This window comes from Schistocerca gregaria, chromosome 2 (genome assembly GCF_023897955.1).
Source record: "Schistocerca gregaria isolate iqSchGreg1 chromosome 2, iqSchGreg1.2, whole genome shotgun sequence".
Lineage (NCBI taxonomy): Eukaryota > Metazoa > Arthropoda > Insecta > Orthoptera > Acrididae > Schistocerca > Schistocerca gregaria.
The window spans coordinates 633,270,819-633,291,741 of NC_064921.1; the positions used below are offsets into that span (position 1 = coordinate 633,270,819).

General features: G+C 40.9%; 1 protein-coding gene across 1 annotated transcript in view; it reads left to right on the forward strand.

Annotated features, from left to right (window-relative positions):
* Window positions 1-20,923, forward strand: part of LOC126334654 (piRNA biogenesis protein EXD1-like) — a 127,776-nt gene that overhangs the window by 77,879 nt on the left and 28,974 nt on the right. Inside the window, exons 5-6 of the mRNA XM_049997099.1 lie at window positions 4,126-4,398; window positions 9,386-9,526. Coding sequence (XP_049853056.1) covers window positions 4,126-4,398; window positions 9,386-9,526 — 414 coding nt within the window. The remainder of the gene's footprint in view (window positions 1-4,125; window positions 4,399-9,385; window positions 9,527-20,923) is intronic.

The window sequence follows — 20,923 nt, forward strand, 5'->3', positions numbered from 1 at the left end:
AAACCGAAGTTCCTTGCCACAGTTTCTGTCTGTATGTGTGGTCTAATTTCAGGAACTACTATAGAGATTTTGATAAAGTTTTCATTAATACACTCCTGGAAATGGAAAAAAGAACACATTGACACCGGTGTGTCAGACCCACCATACTTGCTCCGGACGCTGCAAGAGGGCTGTACAAGCAATAATCACATGCACAGCACAGCAGACACACCAGGAACCGCGGTGTTGGCCGTCGAATGGCGCTAGCTGCGCAGCATTTGTAGCGCTGCGCAGCATTTGTGCACCGCTGCCGTCAGTGTCAGCCAGTTTGCCATGGCATACGGAGCTCCATTGCAGTCTTTAACACTGGTAGCATGCCGCAACAGCGTGGACGTGAACCGTATGTGCAGTTGACGGACTTTGAGCGAGGGCGTATAGTGGGCATGCGGGAGGCCAGGTGGACGTACCGCTGAATTGCTCAACACGTGGGGCGTGAGGTCTCCACAGTACATCGATGTTGTCGCCAGTGGTCGGCAGAAGGTGCACATGCCCGTTGACCTGGGACCGGACCGCAGCGACGCACGGATGCACGCCAAGACCGTAGGATCCTACGCAGTGCCGTAGGGGACTGCACCGCCACTTCCCAGCAAATTAGGGACACTGTTGCTCCTGGGGTATCGGCGACGACCATTCGCAACCGTCTCCATGAAGCTGGGCTACGGTCCCGCACACCGTTAGGCCGTCTTCCACTCATGCCCCAACATTGTGGAGCCCGCCTCCAGTGGTGTCGCGACAGGCGTGAATGGAGGGACGAATGGAGATGTGTCGTCTTCAGCGATGAGAGTCGCTTCTGCCTTGGTGCCAATGATAGTCGTATGCATGTTTGGCGCCGTGCAGGTGAGCGCCACAATCAGGACTGCATACGACCGAGGCACACAGGGCCAACACCCGGCATCATGGTGTGGGGAGCGATCTCCTATACTGGCCGTACACCTCTGGTGATTGTCGAGAGGATACTGAATAGTGCACGGTACATCCAAACCATCATCGAACCCATCGTTCTATCATTCCTAGACCGGCAAGGGAACTTGCTGTTCCAACAGGACAATGCACGTCCGCATGTATCCTGTGCCACCCAACGTGCTCTAGAAGGTGTAAGTCAACTACCCTGGCCAGCAAGATCTCCGGATTTGTCCACCATTGAGCATGTTTGGGACTGGATGAAGCGTCGTCTCACGCGGTCTGCACGTCCAGCACGAACGCTGGTCCAACTGAGGCGCCAGGTGGAAATGGCATGGCAAGCCGTTCCACAGGACCACATACTGCATCTCTACGATCGTCTCCATGGGAGAATAGCAGCCTGCATTGCTGCGAAAGGTAGATATACACTGTACTAGTGCCGACATTGTGCATGCTCTGTTGCCTGTGTCTATGTGCCTGTGGTTCTGTCAGTGTCATCATGTGATGTATCTGACCCCAGGAATGTAAATAAAATAGAAAGAAACTTCCACATGGGAAAAATATATTAAAAACAAAGATTTCAAGACTTACCAAGCGGGAAAGCGCCGGCAGACAGGCACATGAACAAAACACACAAACACACACACAGAATTACTAGCTTTCGCAACCGATGGTTGCTTCTTCAGGAAGGAGAGGGAAAGACGAAAGGATGTGGGTTTTAAGGGAGAGGGTAAGGAGTCATTCCAATCCCGGGAGCGGAAAGACTTCCCTTAGGGGAAAAAAAGGACAGGTGTACACTCGCACTCACACACACACACACACACACACACACACACACACACACATATCCATCCGCACATCTGCGGATGGATATGTGTGTGTGTGTGTGTGTGTGTGTGCGCGAGTGTACACCTGTCCTTTTTTTCCCCTAAGGGAAGTCTTTCTGCTCGCGGGATTGGAATGACTCCTTACCCTCTCCCTTAAAACCCACATCCTTTCGTCTTTCCCTCTCCTTCCTGAAGAAGCAACCATCGGTTGCGAAAGCTAGTAATTCTGTGTGTGTGTTTGTGTGTTTTGTTCATGTGCCTGTCTGCCGGCGCTTTCCCGCTTGGTAAGTCTTGGAATCTTTGTTTTTAATATATTGACCCCAGGAATGTGTCAATAAAGTTTCCCCTTCCTGGGACAATGAATTCACGGTGTTCTTATTTCAATTTCCAGGAGTGTACATTGATTGCTCCACAAATATTTTGTGCAATGTCACGAATTGAAGTCTCCCATTGCTCTCAAAATGATGCCATTGCCATCCAGCAGTGAATGGCAGAACTTCTCAGAATCAACTTTTGTGACAGAAGGTGCAGCCTACCAACGTTGTGTATTGGTGTGTGCTCATGGATGACTGTCAGTGGAGTCAGGTGACTGACACTAGCTGTAGCTCGTGGTAGAATTTTAATCATAAACTCTGTGCAGTGGCCCGCAAACAAAATTACCTCTATGCTAGACAAGTTATCTGGCCTTAGATACTTAGCGCTGCTTGTAAGAAGCCAGGGCATATCACTAGTGTGTGTAATAAATATTTCATCTTCCTTAATTACATGTTTCATAGATCATATACATAACAAATTTTATGTGAAATTTTTCAGCTGAACAAACACATACTAAAATATATAAAAATTTATAAATATTAGTATGTCTACCATTTTTTCTGTATAAATCTATTTATTTATATTTCTCTATGGTATAGAAGGAGTTGTTAAGGAGAACCATCTGTAATCTACATTAGAAAACACTTCTGCTATCTGTGAGAGATTTGCTTTTGCATGGGTAGATTTGCAAGGTGTTTTATAGTTGCATTTTTCACACCTTTCTGTGCAGAAGATAGATTTATTAAAGGATAATCCAGATCGGTTTTCTTTCTAATATTGTGTTTCTGATATCTCTATTACTCTCAAACTCAGAAGGATTTTTGATAACAACTTTCATAAGGGGTTAATATTGCCAGCTTCTAAAGATATGGCTACAGGATATACATCTGTGGACACTACATATAATTCTAATTACTATATTTTTTCAATGAATATGTGTTACCTAAGTAAATAATCTATAATATCACCCATAAAGAGCAGCAAATGAAAATTACAGAATATGTAAACTTAGTGGATTCTGTATCTCCAATGTTGGCAGTTATTATTATGATAGATGTAGCCATCATACAAGTTTATCAGTTCTACTATAAGCTTTATGGAAGCTAATGTTCTCACTAACCCATAATACGTACACAGAATGGAAGTGCTATCCTTAGGCTTTCATTAACAATTGGTGACTTTTGTTAAAACAAGATTCATTATTAACTTCATGGTGAACAATAGCTGATGATGACACTCAAGAATGTTTAAGGTACTGCATGTTCTATGGTCATTCTCAGAGGCTCTGTCCAAGTTGATGGACGACATCCTATGAACCAGCTCCACCACCTACTGTCCGCTGTGCTTGGGTGTTAGCTACACACAATGCATCACAGCATCACATCACTGAGGAGACTGAAAATTACAAATTGAATGGCATAAACGTATAAAGTTAATGGCTTAAACGCTCCAAAAAATGCTTATTGGAAATCAAGAAATACTGCATCTACCCAACTGTCTGTATACATTGCTTTCAGGATGCCGTGAGGCTCTGGCTCTGAACACTATGGGACTTAACATCTGAGGTCATCAGGCCCCTAGAACTTGTAACTGTTGTTACAAATAACAGTGATAAAAACAACCATTCACTCACTCATAGCTGATTGATAAGTAGTGCAGGAATAACATAACATCAACTAATTGTTGAGGAGCATTTGAGACTTCATGTGGCTGTATGTAAACTAGAGAAAGATTAGTAGTTTGAAAGCTCATAAAGTATATGTGTTGTTACATTTGTTTATGTACCACACATCTATCAGGTGTTACCTTTTCCTACATGTGTTTGTCGTTTTCATCCTGGGATTTTCAGTTGTGTAACCCTTCTGATGTTAGTTTTGTTTTCAGAATTTTGTACCAATATCATTGCCACTAGTAAACTCTATTGGGAAGAATTTCCCTGTTATGTATTCTTGTCAGAAGTCCTTGGAATTTTGATTCCTGAAGGCTATTATTAGCTAGCCAATCTGTCTCTTTGTAATATGTAGCTGACTTTGGTTAATTTCAGGTGGAGAATCTTGAAATGGAAACAATAATAGCTTTGGAATTTGAAGGTGTTACTTTTGGTGTCTGGAGAAAAATTAGGCTAATAAACATAGCAACATGGCAAAGAACCTTCCTTCTTGATTTGCGAGCTCTTGATACTGAGTTATTTATCAAGAAAATGAAGGGAATTTTAGAATCAGAATACATACTAAAGGTGATTCACAATTGCCGGCTTATTTCAGCAATTCTTCTTCAGGATTATAGCATAATGCTAAACAATGTATTCGACACACAGGTAAATATGGAAATGTTTCAAGTTTAATGATTTTGTTTTAAGCTTTTGTTTGACATCATATAAAATTTAGTTTCTGTCTTTGACAGTAAGTTTAGAGATGAATGGAGGTTTTGGGGGGAGAGAGAGAGAGAGAGAGAGAGAGAGAGAGAGAGAGAGAGAGAGAGAGAGAGAGCAAGCCTTACTGCTGTAGAGGCAGCTGCAAAATGTAGGTATTAATCATATTTGAATCTGTGTTAGTGACTAGAGAGAGAACTCACTTTATTCAAATGTTACTTCATTATTCTTGTGTTCTAGTTCATTCATATTATTCTCAAATGACAAGGACTGGTTACTGTGCTGGTGAGATAGCTGAAAAGTATATTGATACCTGTATTATTTTATTTATTTTTTTCCCCATAGGCAAATGGAAATACATCTGAGGTTGTATAAAGTGATTTAATGTATTTATTATGCTTCAGTTTTTCTAGTTTGGTTTTCATTCACCCAAAACTACACTTAGAAATAAATAAATAATGAAAAACAGTCCTCTGTGGAACTAGTATTGTCGAAAATGGGGAATTACTGTAATGCATCTACTGCCTATTCCCTCTTGACACAATATACTATCTGTAAATCTTTTCTTTAGTGCAGGGGACTAATTGTAAATTTTCAGAACCTTGAAGACTTTGTGCTGTTAGAAATTTGTGTCTTCTCACTTCCAGTAATAGTAGTCCAACAACAGTATGTGCAGTAGTACTGTAATAGCAAGTGTAGAAAGCCAGCTTCGTTTCACTGTGCTTTGTTCAGACTCTTCATTCTAAAATGAGTTGAAGCAGCTCTACATCTTTCACTTCTGCTATGATACATTATCAGAAAAGAAAATTTACTATCCACCAGCATGGTACAAAGTACAGAACACAGGTTTATTGATGTCACTGTGTGAGGGTTTTGGGAGCTGCTCCCACTGCACCATTCTATCCACATAGCAGCCAATGTATTTACTCCCATCATCCCTGCCACTTCTAATATGAGCATACATGAAAGGGTGTGTTTTTGAAGCCATTCTCTTTTCAAGTAAATTTTAAAAGAAAGTAACAGTAAGGTAAAATAGAAAGAAACTTCCACATGGGAAAAATATATTAAAAACAAAGATTCCAAGACTTACCAAGCGGGAAAGCGCTGGCAGACAGGCACAATGAACAAAACACACAAACACACACACAGAATTACTAGCTTTCGCAACCGATGGTTGCTTCTTCAGGAAGGAGAGGGAAAGACGAAAGGATGTGGGTTTTAAGGGAGAGGGTAAGGAGTCATTCCAATCCCGGGAGCGGAAAGACTTCCCTTAGGGGGAAAAAAAGGACAGGTGTACACTCGCACACACACACACGCACACATATCCATCCGCACATACACGGACACAAGCAGACATATTTAGGCAAAGAGTAAGGGCAGAGATGTCAGTCGAGGCGGAAGTACAGAGGCAAAGAAGTTGTTGAAAGACAGGTGAGGTATGAGCGGCGGCAACTTGAAATTAGCGGAGGTTGAGGCCTGGCGGATATCTCCGGAGTTTGGATAGGTTGGTGTTGGTGGGAAGTATCCAGATAACTCGGACGGTGTAACACTGTGCCAGGATGTGCTGGCCGTGCACCAAGGCATGTTTAGCCACAGGGTGATCCTCATTACCAACAAACACTGTCTGCCTGTGTCCATTCATGCGAACCGCCCCCGGTGTAAAACCTGTCCTATGCACCCTCCCACCACCACCTACTCCAGTCCTGTAACCCGGAAGGTGTACACGATCAAAGGGAGAGCCACGTGTGAAAGCAACCATGTGATTTACCAAATGACCTGCCTGCACTGTGACGCTTTCTATGTGGGAATGACCAGCAACAAACTGTCCATTCGCATGAATGGACACAGGCAGACAGTATTTGTTGGTAATGAGGATCACCCTTTGGCTAAACATGCCTTGGTGCACGGCCAGCACATCCTGGCACAGTGTTACACCGTCCGAGTTATCTGGATACTTCCCACCAACACCAACCTATGCAAACTCCGGAGATGGGAACTCGCCCTTCAGTATATCCTCTCTTCTCGATATCCGCCAGGCCTCAACCTCCGCTAATTTCAAGTTGCCGCCGCTCATTCCTCACCTGTCTTTCAACAACTTCTTTGCCTCTGTACTTCCGCCTCGACTGACATCTCTGCCCTTACTCTTTGCCTAAATATGTCTGCTTGTGTCTGTGTATGTGCGGATGGATATGTGTGTGTGTGTGTGTGTGTGCGAGTGTACACCTGTCCTTTTTTTCCCCCTAAGGGAAGTCTTTCCGCTCCCGGGATTGGAATGACTCCTTACCCTCTCCCTTAAAACCCACATCCTTTCGTCTTTCCCTCTCCTTCCTGAAGAAGCAACCATCGGTTGCGAAAGCTAGTAATTCTGTGTGTGTGTTTGTGTGTTTTGTTCATTGTGCCTGTCTGCCGGCGCTTTCCCGCTTGGTAAGTCTTGGAATCTTTGTTTTGAATATAACAGTAAGGTTGGTTTGACTATTCAGTACAAACCGTTGAAATCTACAAGGATTGTATAAAATGTATCAGGAAAAGTGTCAATAAAATAGATTTATTTGAGATATTGCTACAGTTCTTCAAAATTATTCAAAATACAGCCGTTGAACATCGAGACACCATTGCCAGTGGCTTTCCCATTACTCAAAGGCTGACTGATAAGCAGTTTCTGAAATGTCCTTAGGATTGTGCGTGGAAGCCTCTTTGACAGTACTTAGAATCCCATTGTGGTTTCCTGTGAGGAAGGATTTCACTCTTGGGAATAGGAGTTAGTATGCTTGTGTCAAGTCAGGACTGTAAGATGGTTGGGAAATCTTTGTGATGCCGTTTATCATCAGGCAGTCAGTAACAACGGAGCAGGCACCGCTGGGCAAATTGTAGTGAAGTAATTTCCAATTTCAGACAATGACTGACCTCATCTGGTTGACATTTCCCTTCAGTCTTCTTACTACTACAAGGTAAAAAGCAACATTAACTTTCTGCCTCCCCCCCCCCCCCCCCCCAAGTACAAATTTGTATTGGAGAACCCCCTTGGTGTCAAAGAAAATGATGAGCATGGCTTACACTTGTTTTTTTCATTCGAGCCTGTTTTGGTTGATGTGATGCTCCAGTGTGCCATATTGAACTTTGTCACTTTGTTTCCAAGTCACTTTCAAATGTCTAAGTTTTGTCTTCTGTGATTATGTTGTCCAAAAAGCCAGGGTCTTCTTCAGTGCATTGTAGAAGCGTCTTTGAACCAGGCATACACTTCAGCCTTTGGTCACTTGTCAAGGCCTTCAGGACGAGTTCAATGCAGATCTGTTATATCCCCCAAACTTTCAGTGATAATGGTGTGCACTGTCATCTTACCAGTGCCAATTATATGTGCTCACTTAAGCGACAGTCCGAATCCAACACTTCATGCAGATGTTGCAAATTTTTTGCATATTCACTGTTTTGCTAAGCTAAACTATTGTGGCAGCAACATCCTTGGTGCTATCTAGCTGGCTTCCTGGAAGTGTGGAGAGCAATGTATTGCCGCTAGCTATCAAGGGCATTCATTTAGCTTTGTGGTACATCCAAAGAACTTTGGGCATTCAGTTAGCAGTGTAGTGCAAGCGGAGGCACATTTGTTGCCAATATACACAACTGTATGTATCATAAATATCAATTTAGTTTATATAAATATTATACGTATATTTAAACAATGGAAAATCGAGGATAGAATGTAACAATATAATGGAAAGGATAGTTGCTACTCACCACATAGCAGAGATGCTAAGTCACACAGAAAGGCACAACAAAAAGACTGTTGGAAAGGTAGCTTTTGGCCAGCAAGACTTTTGTAAAATGTAGACAATATATATACACTGACACAAAAGCAACTCACAGACACTTGACCACAGTCTCTGGCAGCTAGAGCCATACCTATATTTGTGTATAAAATGAAAGATAAGTAATAGACACTGTGTTTATTTTAGCATTGTCAAATAATACATGTTTAATATTATGGAAGAACTGAGTTCATTTCTTCTGTGACAATTCACAAATACATGGTGTATATAATACACCTATTGTTTGTTTGAAGTGGAAACAAAAAGAAAATAATGTTCATATTTGCAAGTGGCAAGATTCCTTAGTGCTTTGTACAACTGTTACCTGATGTTGATTTGGCAAGAATAAAGTGTATGTGGTATGTAATTTAATTGTTGATGATTGTCAAAAAGAAAAAGTAGAAGTAAGCTCAAGAATTAATGTTTATTTCTGAAATATCATTTGTCTCCTAACAAAACTGTGATTGCACTGTATTTCTGTGGCACCAATGTAGCTATAAAATAAACTTTGCATGCCATTTTGACTGAGTGCTTACAATGGTGAATGTAATGTAAAACATAAAATAGAAATATTAAATCTTACCAATATAAAACACCAAAGAACTAGGAAATAGGAAATATATTAGCAGCTAAAATGGTCATAAATGGCAAAAGCAAATTGGGCAGTCCGCAGCTGAGAATCAACTGTTCACTGGGCCTGGCTGGGTAGCTGTGCCTTGTTGTTGCCAATTTTTAAAGGGTTGATATTCCAAGAGACCAATGTCTGCCACCCCTGAGACAACTGTACAAGTTTTAAAGAAAATAAGTTTTTCATTTAATAGGAGAAATAGATGCAACAAGATCTGGTGTTTGATTTTGAATAATTGTATTGATAAATAATTTTCATCAGGAATATTTTCCATGTTTGGCAAGTGCTACATAATTCATTTTAAGTCAAGATATTACTAGAGTATATTTTATCTTACCTTGGCAGTGAAGTCATAAGAAATAGATACAGTTCATTTTTTGTCAACTTAAACACTATACTGGACCAGCCTGGTATTTTAGTGGCAAATGAATTCCCTATTTCCATAGACATCACTTAAATTATTACAGAACTCTGAGTATGGCAATACATATTTGTTTTGCAGGTAGCTGATCTCTGCGTTGCACTTAATAAGTACCAGGAACTACCTCTCTTTGTCCGAAGTCTACCTGATTGTCTTAATCTTTACTTGGATTTACCTGAAGTGCTTATTCATCGTCCATATGTGCGAGATGGTTACGTTGATGTAAGTTTCTACAATGTATATGCCTTGCACCACTTAATAACATACTTTGAAGCTTTTCAAAATATATATAATTAACACGACCTATGAATGTGTTTATCGTGGAAGAGAGTTAGAAATGATGGTTGTGGATTTCTTAACAGACTGTTATTGATGAATTAGAGAGATATGTAGCACATATCATCTTAAAACTTATGTTTCATGTGGAAATGATTTGCCAATAGCTATTTTGTCTGCTTGATAGCTGAGATTCTGAAGGATTGCTGAAAATGACAATATTGCCAGTGATGACTGAATAAATGTGGTCAAATTCAAGAGAGTCCAAATTTAGGCCAAGATATGTGTTACCTAACTTGGTGCACAAGAACACAAAAACTCCATTAACATTATTCTAAGTAAATACTGATCTTAAATCAATCTTCTCCTTTGTTTTTGGCATCTACAACCCTTCCCATTTAACTAATGTGTTTCTTGAAAGATTTTGCTGTGCACTAATCTGATGGTGGTCTATGACGAAGTTCCTTTCCACATCTCAATGTTAGCATAACTTACACGAGGGCAAGTCCATTATTATCCACAACGTAGTTATAAAATTTTATTGTAATCAAATAAGAAACTTACAAAAACATCATTTTTTTACATAGACTCACCGTGCATTTCAACACACTGATGCCCTCATAAGAGGTTCTTGGTTGAGCTGCAAGCCAGGAAAATCACCGCTTCTTTCACTGCTTCACCTGAGGCATTACAGGCATTAATGCCTGTAATAGTCAGAAGGGGCAAGATCGGGACTATATGGAGGATGATCCAGTACTTCAGATTTGAGTTTCTGAAGCGCTTCAGTAGTGTGGGCAGCAGTATACAGATGGGCATTGTCATGCAACAAAACACATTTTGACAGAAATCCTCGGCATTTGCTTTGAATTGTAGGCTTTAACCTAGCAGTAAGCATCTCACTGTAATCTACACTGTTTATTGTTGTGCCCCTTTACCCATAATGTCCCAGTACTGGATCTTGTGGGTCCCAAAAAACACTAAGCATCAGTTTTCCTGCGGACGGTTGGGTCTTCAACTTTTTCTTGCCAAGCGAATTTGGATGTTAACATTCCATACTCTGCTGTTTCCTCTCCGGCTTGTAATGATGGATCCATGTTTTGTCACCAGTAATGAAAAATGGCTCTGAGCACTATGGGACTCAACTGCTGTGGTCATCAGTCCCCTAGAACTTAGAACTACTTAAACCTTATTATAGTATTTGACAATTGTAGCATCGCGCTTTAGTGTTTACTTCGTAGATTCTTATTTAAATTGCGTGTGAGTTTCGTATAGGAGGTGCAATTTCGAGTTTTAGTTACTGTAATCGTAAATTCAGCAGATTGTAGCGCAGTCGTTAGGCATTTGTACAGGTTAGTTGATACATTCTTTGCGTGTTTCGCTTGCGTTATCTAGGCACAGACTCGTGTTTCAGTAACTGTTGTTCAACATCGATTAGAATGGACAGGGACTGCGATTGCTGTGTTTGGATGAGGGCTAACTTGGCATCCCTTCGCTCACAGCTGCAATCGGCGCTGACTTCGGTCGCGCAGCTTGAGGCTGTTGCCAATGGGCACCACTGTGGGGAGCCGGACTTGGGTATCACGGGGATGTCAGCCTCGTGCCGTCTGTCCCCAGATCGGTCTGCCGCTGTGGTTGCCCCGGTTGCTGCCCGCAGTGGGGCTGAGCCCTCGCCTGTGGTTGATTGGGAGGTCGTTCCAAGGCGTGGCAGGCAGCGAAAGGCGTCCCCGGAGGCTGATCAGAAAGCCTCCCCGGTGCGTCTGACAAACCGGTTTCAGGCACTGTCTCTGGCTGAGCCAGATGCAGCTGCCTGCCCTGTTTCAGAGGATCATTCTCAGCCTTCAAGGTCCGGGCAATCGCAGAGGGTGGGCTTACTGGTAGTTGGGAGCTCCAATGTTAGGCGCGTAATGGGGCCCCTTAGGGATACGGCGGCTAAGGAGGGGAAGAAATCCAGTGTGCACTCCGTGTGCATTCCGGGAGGAGTCATTCCTGATGTGGAAAGGGTCCTTCCGTATGCCATGAAGAGCACAGGGTGCAGCCAGCTGCAGGTGGTGGCACATCTCGGCACTAATGACATGTGTCGCTTTGGATCTGAGGAAATTCTCTCTGGATTCCAGCGGCTATCTGATTTGGTGAAGGCTGCTGGTCTTGCTTACGAGATGAAGGCAGAGCTCACCATCTGCAGCATCGTTGACAGAACCGACTGCGGACTTTTGGTGCAGAGCCGGGTGGAGGGTCTGAATCAGAGGCTCAGACGGTTTTGCGACCGTATTGGCTGCAGATTCCTTGACTTGCGCCATAGGGTGGTGGGGTTTCGGGTTCCGCCGAATAGGTCAGGAGTTCACTACACTCAGGTGGCGGCTACATGGGTAGCGGAGGCTGTGTGGCGTGGACTGGGCGGTTTTTTAGGTTAGAAGGCCTCGGGAAAGTGCGGGATGGGCTGCAATGTCAAAGGGTGCTTGGCAATTACAGGACGTGCTTAGATCAAGGAACAGTCGGAATTATAGTTGTAAATTGTTGTAGTTGCGCTGGAAAAGTCCCTGAGCTTCAAGCGCTAATAGAAAGCACAGAAGCTGATATCGTTATAGGTACAGAAAGCTGGCTAAAGCCCGAAATAAGTTCTGCAGAAATTTTTACGAAGTCTCAGACGGTGTTCAGGAAAGATAGATTAGGCAGAATTGGTGGTGGAGTGTTTGTGTCTGTCAGTAGTGGTTTATCTTGTAGAGAAGTCGAAGTAGATACTTCGTGCGAATTGGTATGGGTGGAGGTTATACTTAACAGCCGAATTAAGTTAATAATTGGCTCCTTCTACCGACTCCCAGACTCCGATGATACTGTTGCGGAACAGTTCAGAGAAAGTTTGAGTCTCGTAACAAATAAATACCCCACTCATACGGTTATAGTTGGTGGGGACTTCAACCTACCCTCGGTATGTTGGCAAAAATACTTGTTCAAAACCGGTGGTAGGCAGAAAACGTCTTCCGAGATTGTCCTAAATGCTTTCTCCGAAAATTATTTCGAGCAGTTAGTCCACGAACCCACGCGAATTGTAAATGGTTGCGAAAACACACTTGACCTCTTAGCCACAAACAATCCAGAGCTGATAGAGAGCATCATGACTGATACAGGGATTAGTGATCACAAGGTCGTTGTAGCTAGGCTCAATACCATTTCTTCCAAATCCATCAGAAACAAACGCAAAATAATTTTATTTAAAAAAGCGGATAAAGTGTCACTAGAAGCCTTCCTAAAAGACAATTTCCATTCCTTTCAAACTGACTATGCGAATGTAGACGAGATGTGGCTCAAATTCAAAGATATAGTAGCAACAGCAATTGAGATATTCATACCTCATAAATTGGTAAGAGATGGAACGGATCCCCTGTGGTACACAAAAAAGGACCGAACGCTGTTGCAGAGGCAACGGAAAAAGCATGCGAAGTTCAGACGAACGCGAAATCCCGAAGATGGGCAAAAATTTACAGACGCGCGAAATTTGGCACGTACTTCGATGCGAGATGCCTTTAATAGGTTCCACAACGAAACATTGACTCGAAATTTGGTAGAAAATCTGAAGAAATTCTGGTCGTATGTAAAGTACACAAGCGGCAAGACGCAGTCAATACCTTCGCTGCGCAGTGCCGATGGTACTGTTATCGACGACTGTGCCGCTAAAGCGGAGTTATTGAACGCAGTTTTCCGAAATTTCTTCACCAGGGAAGACGAATGGAATATTCCAGAATTTGAAACACGAACATGTGCTAGCATGAGTTTCTTAGAAGTAGATACCTTAGGGGTTGCGAAGCAACTCAAATCGCTTGATACGGGCAAGTCTTCAGGTCCAGATTGTATACCGATTAGGTTCCTTTCAGATTACGCTGATACTATAGCTTCCTACTTAGCACTCATATACAACCGCTCGCTCACCGATAGATCTGTACCTACAGATTGGAAAATTGCGCAGGTCGCACCAGTGTTCAAGAAGGGTAGTAGGAGTAATCCATTAAACTACAGACCTATATCATTGACGTTGGTTTGCATTAGGGGTTTGGAGCATATACTGTATTCAAACATTATGAATCACCTCGAAGGGAACAATCTATTGACACGTAACCAGCATGGCTTCAGAAAACATCGGTCTTGTGCAACGCAGCTAGCTCTTTATTCGCACGAAGTAATGGCCGCTATCGACAGGGGATCTCAAGTTGATTGCATATTTCTAGATTTCCGGAAAGCTTTTGACACCGTTCCTCACAAGTGACTTCTAATCAAGCTGCGGAGCTATGGGGTATCGTCTCAGTTGTGCGACTGGATTCGTGATTTCCTGTCAGGAAGGTCGCAGTTCGTAGTAATAGACGGCAAATCATCGAGTAAAACTGAAGTGATATCAGGTGTTCCCCAGGGAAGCGTCCTGGGACCTCTACTGTTCCTGATCTATATAAATGACCTGGGTGACAATCTGAGTAGTTCTCTTAGACTGTTCGCAGATGATGCTGTAATTACCATCTAGTAAGGTCATCCGAAGACCAGTATCAGTTGCAAAGCGATTTAGAAAAGATTGCTGTATGGTGTGTCAGGTGGTGGCAGTTGACGCTAAATAACGAAAAGTGTGAGATGATCCACATGAGTTCCAAAAGAAATCCATTGGAATTCGATTACTCAATAAATAGTACAATTCTTAAGGCTGTCAATTCAACTAAGTACCTGGGTGTTAAAATTACGAACAACTTCAGTTGGAAGGACCACATAGATAATATTGTCGGGAAGGCGAGCCAAAGGTTGCGTTTCATTGGCAGGACACTTAGAAGATGCAACAAGTCCACTAAAGAGACAGCTTACACTACACTCGTTCGTCCTCTGTTAGAATATTGCTGCGCGGTGTGGGATCCTTACCAGGTGGGATTGACGGAGGACATCGAAAGGGTGCAAAAAAGGGCAGCTCGTTTTGTATTATCGCGTTATAGGGGAGAGAGTGTGGCAGATATGATACACAAGTTGGGATGGAAGTCATTACAGCATAGACGTTTTTCGTCACGGCGAGACCTTTTTACGAAATTTCAGTCACCAACTTTCTCTTCCGAATGCGAAAATATTTTGTTGAGCCCAACCTACATAGGTAGGAATGATCATCAAAATAAAATAAGAGAAATCAGAGCTCGAACAGAAAGGTTTAGGTGTTCGTTTTTCCCGCTCGCTGTTCGGGAGTGGAATAGTAGAGAGATAGTATGATTGTGGTTCGATGAACCCTCTGCCAAGCACTTAAATGTGAATTGCAGAGTACTCATGTAGATGTAGATGTAGAAACCTAACTAACCTAAGGACATCACACACATCCATGCCCGAGGCAGGATTCGAACCTGTGACCGTAGCAGTCACACAGTTCCGGAGTGCGCGCCTAGAACCGCGAGACCACTGCGGCCGGCACCAGTAATGATCCTGTACAAGAAGTTGTCCCCTTTGTTACCAAAGTGATCCAAATGTTTTTTTGCAGATGTCTAAGTGTGTTTGTTTATACAACTGTGTGAGTTGTTTTGGGATCCATATTGCACAAACTTCAAGAAACCCAAGTCTGTTGTGGATGATTTTGCAGGCAGAACTATGACTAATTTGCGTCTGTCCAAGAGAATCATTTCACGTGAATGCTTAATGGTTTCTTCATTTGTGGTAGTAAATGGCCTTCATCGTGTGTAACACTTGTCCGACCATTTTGTAATTTTTCAGTCCGTTTGTAGACACTCTGTTGTGGAATAACATTGTTCCTGTACTGTACTGAAAGTCTTTGATGAATTTCGGCCTCTGAAATGCCTTCCGACCACAGAAAACGGATCACTGAACGTTGCTCTTCTTTGGTGCAAATAGACAGCAGAGCAGCCATGATTAACACCATGGCCACGATAATGAAACTAACCTAGCTGCTTGAAAATTGCCAAGATATAACAGCAAATAAACAAAGCAAGCGTCATCAACGTAAAATGACACTACTACCAAAACAAACAAAAACCCTCTTACCAATGATTGTGTGCGTTTGCAGCTCTTGTCTGCAAATTTAACAGTTGGTGTGCAGTGTGTTTATGGATGTAAAGTACACTGCTCTGCAGAACTTCTGGATGAGCTATATGAGGTAGCATAACATATTATCTATTTGGTAGAAATGAACGAAAGTGCAGAAGCATGTTGCCAGAGGTCTTCTATTCGTGTACAGAAAGATGGATGTTACTTTGCATGAGGTCAGCATGACTGTAGCACAGTATGTGGCTGGCCCAACAACACAAGGCAATTCAAGAACAGGAAAAGAGAATGTGTCTCAATCACTGCATTCATCTCCATCATTTTGGAGAAACCACTAATAATGATGAACAGGTTGCCTGATATGACAGATCAATGGTCATTTGTCTGTTGTGTAGAGATCCTCATGAAATGTCTTACCTCTCTGCCTCAATTTAAACACTAAAATCATTGCACAGTACAGAAAAATGTGTGAACTTGGGCTGATTGAAGTGGCCAAGGATACTAAATAGTATTGATATATAGCGGTAGTGTAAACTGTTTCGATCATTAATATTTGTCTAACAGGACAGGAAAGGTAGTGGCTGCACACTTTGTTATATGAAAAATATGTATCACTGTCCTGCTTTAACTGTGTCAAGTCTATCAATAGTGAAGGTGCAGTAAGCTGCCAATAGTGTATTTCCTTTGATGGAGTCAATCATAATGATTACCCCTTTCCCTTTTTAGTTGCTATTTGTAAGATGGTGGCTCTTTCTACACAGCTGGTCATTAAAGTGGCAAATCCATGAGGTCAGCATGCCACTGATGTAAAATTAACATTCTTGGATTATCAAATGATTATCATTTCATTGCAATGATACATAATTGGTGTGAGTGACATCATCTACATTCTGTGTATCACATGGCCTCACGGTATGGTGTGCTATTGCATATATACTATGATCTCCTCTCGATCATGTAGTTGTTACTTTCGACAGCAGGTTGTTCATATCTGACACGTCAAAGTCAGTGGCTGTTACCTGTTTTTAAAGTGTTTGTGATGTTATCTTTTAACATGATGATGGCAGGCCAAATCTAGAGTGTGCTGCCCTCACCTGTCTTGATACAGAGCATGTTAACAGTTGCCCAGACAAGAATGTTGTACAGATCTTTCACTCATTGAAAACATCTGGCAATGGGTTTACAAGAGATTGGCATGCTACCACACACACCAGGCACCATGCTAAATGAAGTCTGGCATAGTGTTGAACCAGGATGGAAACACATATGTCAACCAAACTCAGTTAGACTCAGTACACAGACAAGTTGAGCATTTTTTACTGCTAAAGGTGACAGGTCTGTGTATTAATCCATATCTACTCTGCAGAAGTAGGAAGATCGTTTAAATCCTGAAATGTCTAACATATCTATACCAGGCTAACATATCCTCTAGCTTAATCAGAATTCTTACTTATAAAACCATAGAAAAACTCATACTCTCTCATCTTCTGCCATTTATAGATGAACAAGTGTCAAAATCACTATTCAAGTGTGATAAAACATAAACTAGGATAAAATTCATTTTGAATATTAAAGTATCTAGATGTCGTTCGTATAGTTACACAATATCAATTAAGCCATGGTTTTGTTCAACTTGAAGCCATAAATGCATTGCTCGGATTTATGTAAAGTCATGTTCACCTTAATAGTGAATCACGAAAGTAGACAGTAAGTTAAAATCTTATCTCGTAGTCTTTTAACACTGAAGTTGTCCATTTTTTTCACTCTACAATTATTACAAAAAAACTCATTTGTTTGATATGAGATAGCACAAGTGTATCATATAGTCCAATATCTCAGATAAATTGTCTGTATCATAACAACCTATGAGTTATTATTTGATTTCTTAGGGAAATACAGTTATAAAATAATGAAATTTGTGCAAAACTAATGAAACTTGAATTAGAAAGGCAACTCATTGATGCATCATCTCCAATGGACAGGATCAAGAGACGCAGAATTGTTTCTCTTTTCAGTGAATTTCAGTGCAGCTCTGGTGCATGCCGTTTGATGATGCAATTGTGTGAGTAGCCATTGAAAGATTTATAATGATACTTAAAGCATCTGACACTAGTCTTACATATATTTATATGGAAAGATAGGAACGTGGGTGTTTTTATCAAGTAAAATTTCTTTATAAAACTTAATATGATGTACAAAACTTGATAGAGCTATACACAGATTTTGTCTTCTTCATATTTAATCATAAAGAACTTTTCATGTCAACCCTTTACTACTTTAGAAATAGTACTACATCACTGAATATAGTTTGTCCACGTAACATGGCATTTGACATGGAGAGACTCAGGAATTGCTTAGGCTCCGTTTTACCATATTGCTAACAACATTAGTAACAACTCTGATACTAGTCTATACTATCAGGACCAATGCTTATTAAACAAGTGTTCCTTGCAGTAAGGTATGTAGCAAGATTTCTTGTGGAGTTGTAATTGATGCAGTGACCTCAATAATAAGAACAGTCTCCTTCTTCTGGAGCTGCTGCTTCTACACATCCCCCATACATAAACTACCAAACACGAATATTAATGCAAAACCCCTCTGTCCAACCTAACATTTCATATTAAGATTACTTCTGAATCCTAACATTAACATTCATTATACGATCACATTTCAATTACATGCTCTTAGATAAGGCGCACATCAAAAAACTGATGTTATCTTATTAATATCATAATACAGTTTTAGCAAATACATACCTATTTCTCCACTGTGATTAACAACAGGTTACTGTTGATACCTCAATTCAGCATAATGCTAGTTAAGGACTATTTTTAAATCTTTTAACTATTACAGGCCAAAATGTGACCCACTACCAAGTGCCCAGTAAGTTATCAGAAGTTTCCAAGTAGACTTTGTATACCAATAACAACATGTTACTGGCGTTTCTTCTACCTTTACTCAGTTAAGGATGGCTGTAAATCTTGAGTTCTTACATAAGCCTACATTTTTCTTCTTTTCTTCCTCTCTGGTTAACAATTCTTTAATGTTATCTGCTGACACTGACTGAATGGCAATGTTATCCTCTGCCCATCAATCCCCTTGAGGATTAGTTCCCCTACTACCTGTCTTCCTGCTATCTCCACTGGAGAAATCTTGGTATCAGAGTGTAGTCCAAGTCTGTTAAGCTCTGCCCCACAAAACATGCTAATTCTGAAACAGTGATTCACTGTTTGAGAAGAATATTTCAGAGATTTGGGAAAACCACACAAATTACTGACTGATAATGGTCCACAATTTATAAATGAGGCATTTAAAGAATTTTTAGCTTGGAAACAAGTAAAGCAAATAACTATTTCTAAACATCACCTGCAAAATATTGTAAACCTTGTGAATGAGATTTTGCATCTTTATAGGACATATTGTCCCACAAAACATACATCTTGAGTACAGTTAATTCCTGAATTTTAGGGACTGAATAAGTGAATTACTGCACATGATGACAGGACTATCACCAGTAAAGGTAATGTATAAACTTTTAATAAGATAATTACTATTAAAAATGTTTGGTTGGTCTAAAGGGAATTAACTATAGGTGAAGTACAGAGGCAAGTAGAGGTTAACCTACAACATAATGAACAATGTCTGCAATGACAGAATAATATTGCCCAGGTACCAGAATACAAAATTGGTGATTTGGTTTTAATAAGTGATCATCATTTAAGTTGGAATATTAAAGGAGAGACAAGTAATTTTTTTCCTAAATATGTGGGACCGTACTGAGCATTGTTCTTATTGGAGCCAGGAAGTGGTAAAGAAAATGGGTTGTATAATGTAGAAATGGTGAAATCATTTCGACCCAGAGTATAACTAGCTGACACACATTAATATGACATCATTATAAATAATTTTAAGTGTTATTTGTTTAGAATAAGTACACATAAATCAATCAAGACAGAAGTAATCACCAAGAAGTTTTCTTGATGATACACAAAGGACAACAAATGACACGTTATAGAGGACTCAAAGCTTAATGAACATATACATGCACACACATATGTTGGTAACCACAAGGATCAAAAGGACATCAGAATAAAATTGTATAGTGTTTTTTGGAGGGAGAAATACAGTGCTGTAATCTTATTTTCTTATAAGACAATAAATGAAAAGCTAACACTGAAGAGGTACAATGATCACAGTCACACGAGGTAGAAAGGGGGTGTGATGGACATAGATAGAAGTATACATAAAATTTAAGGAGGAGGCCTGAATAACGTGGACTGTAAAGTGATCAGGAAGTCAGAAATGTCTGGTGGATAATATATTTGAAGGAAAATTGGACAGTAGAGAGTCTTGAATGGAATACTCATTATTAGGGTACTGGAGGGATATGATTTACCTTGTTATGGTATAATATGGAGTTGTGTTGCGTAGGTTAACACCCACAGATGGGAAACTATGTTCAGTCCAGAAATTTTCTTCTTTTGCCTCGAACATCAATTCATGAGGTGTATAACCAGTGAAGGAGTGGGGCATGTTGTTGTATATCTGCTCAAATTCTTCCACATAATTTGCCCATTCAGTCTGCTTATTATGGCAATAGGTCCTCATAAAGCGATTGAACTCTCTAAAAATTCTCTCAACCAAATTGCATTGTGGGTGGTAAAATGATGTTAGTATGTGTTTCACACCGACTTGAGACAAAGCCTGTTTCCATCGGAGTCTGTGAATATTTTAGCATTGTCTGTTATTATCACCTTAGGTATACCAACATGTGGAAGATAATCCCTTGTCAATATTATTACAATTACCTTGCCCGTAGCCACCTTTATCGGGTATAGCTTTACGTATTTCGTACACACATCAAGAAATGCCAATACATATCTAACACCTCCTCTTGAAGTAGGTAATGGTCCACACAGATCGCACGAAATTAATTCTTTTGGTTCTCGGTCTAATCTAGAGCATAATGGGTGCTTACTCCCTTTTGAATCCAGCTTTGCTTTTTGACAGATTATGCATTTCTTCAAGATCTCATGCACTCTGCGCTTTATGTTAGGAAAATAACAGTACACACTTACCTTGTCTTGTCACACCAAAATGTCCCCAGGTTAAATGGGTGAACCATACGAGTTTCTCTATTTGCGCCTCAGGTATACAAACACACCAACATACTTTGTTTGGCCTTCCACAGCGGAAAAATAATACACCATTTACCAGCTTATAATAATTTGCCATCTGATCCAAAGGTTGCTGTTGTAACCTTTGAATGACACTTCCCCATTGAGCATCTCTTTTCTGTAACTGTGCCAATGCGCACACAAATTGACGTAGTACGTC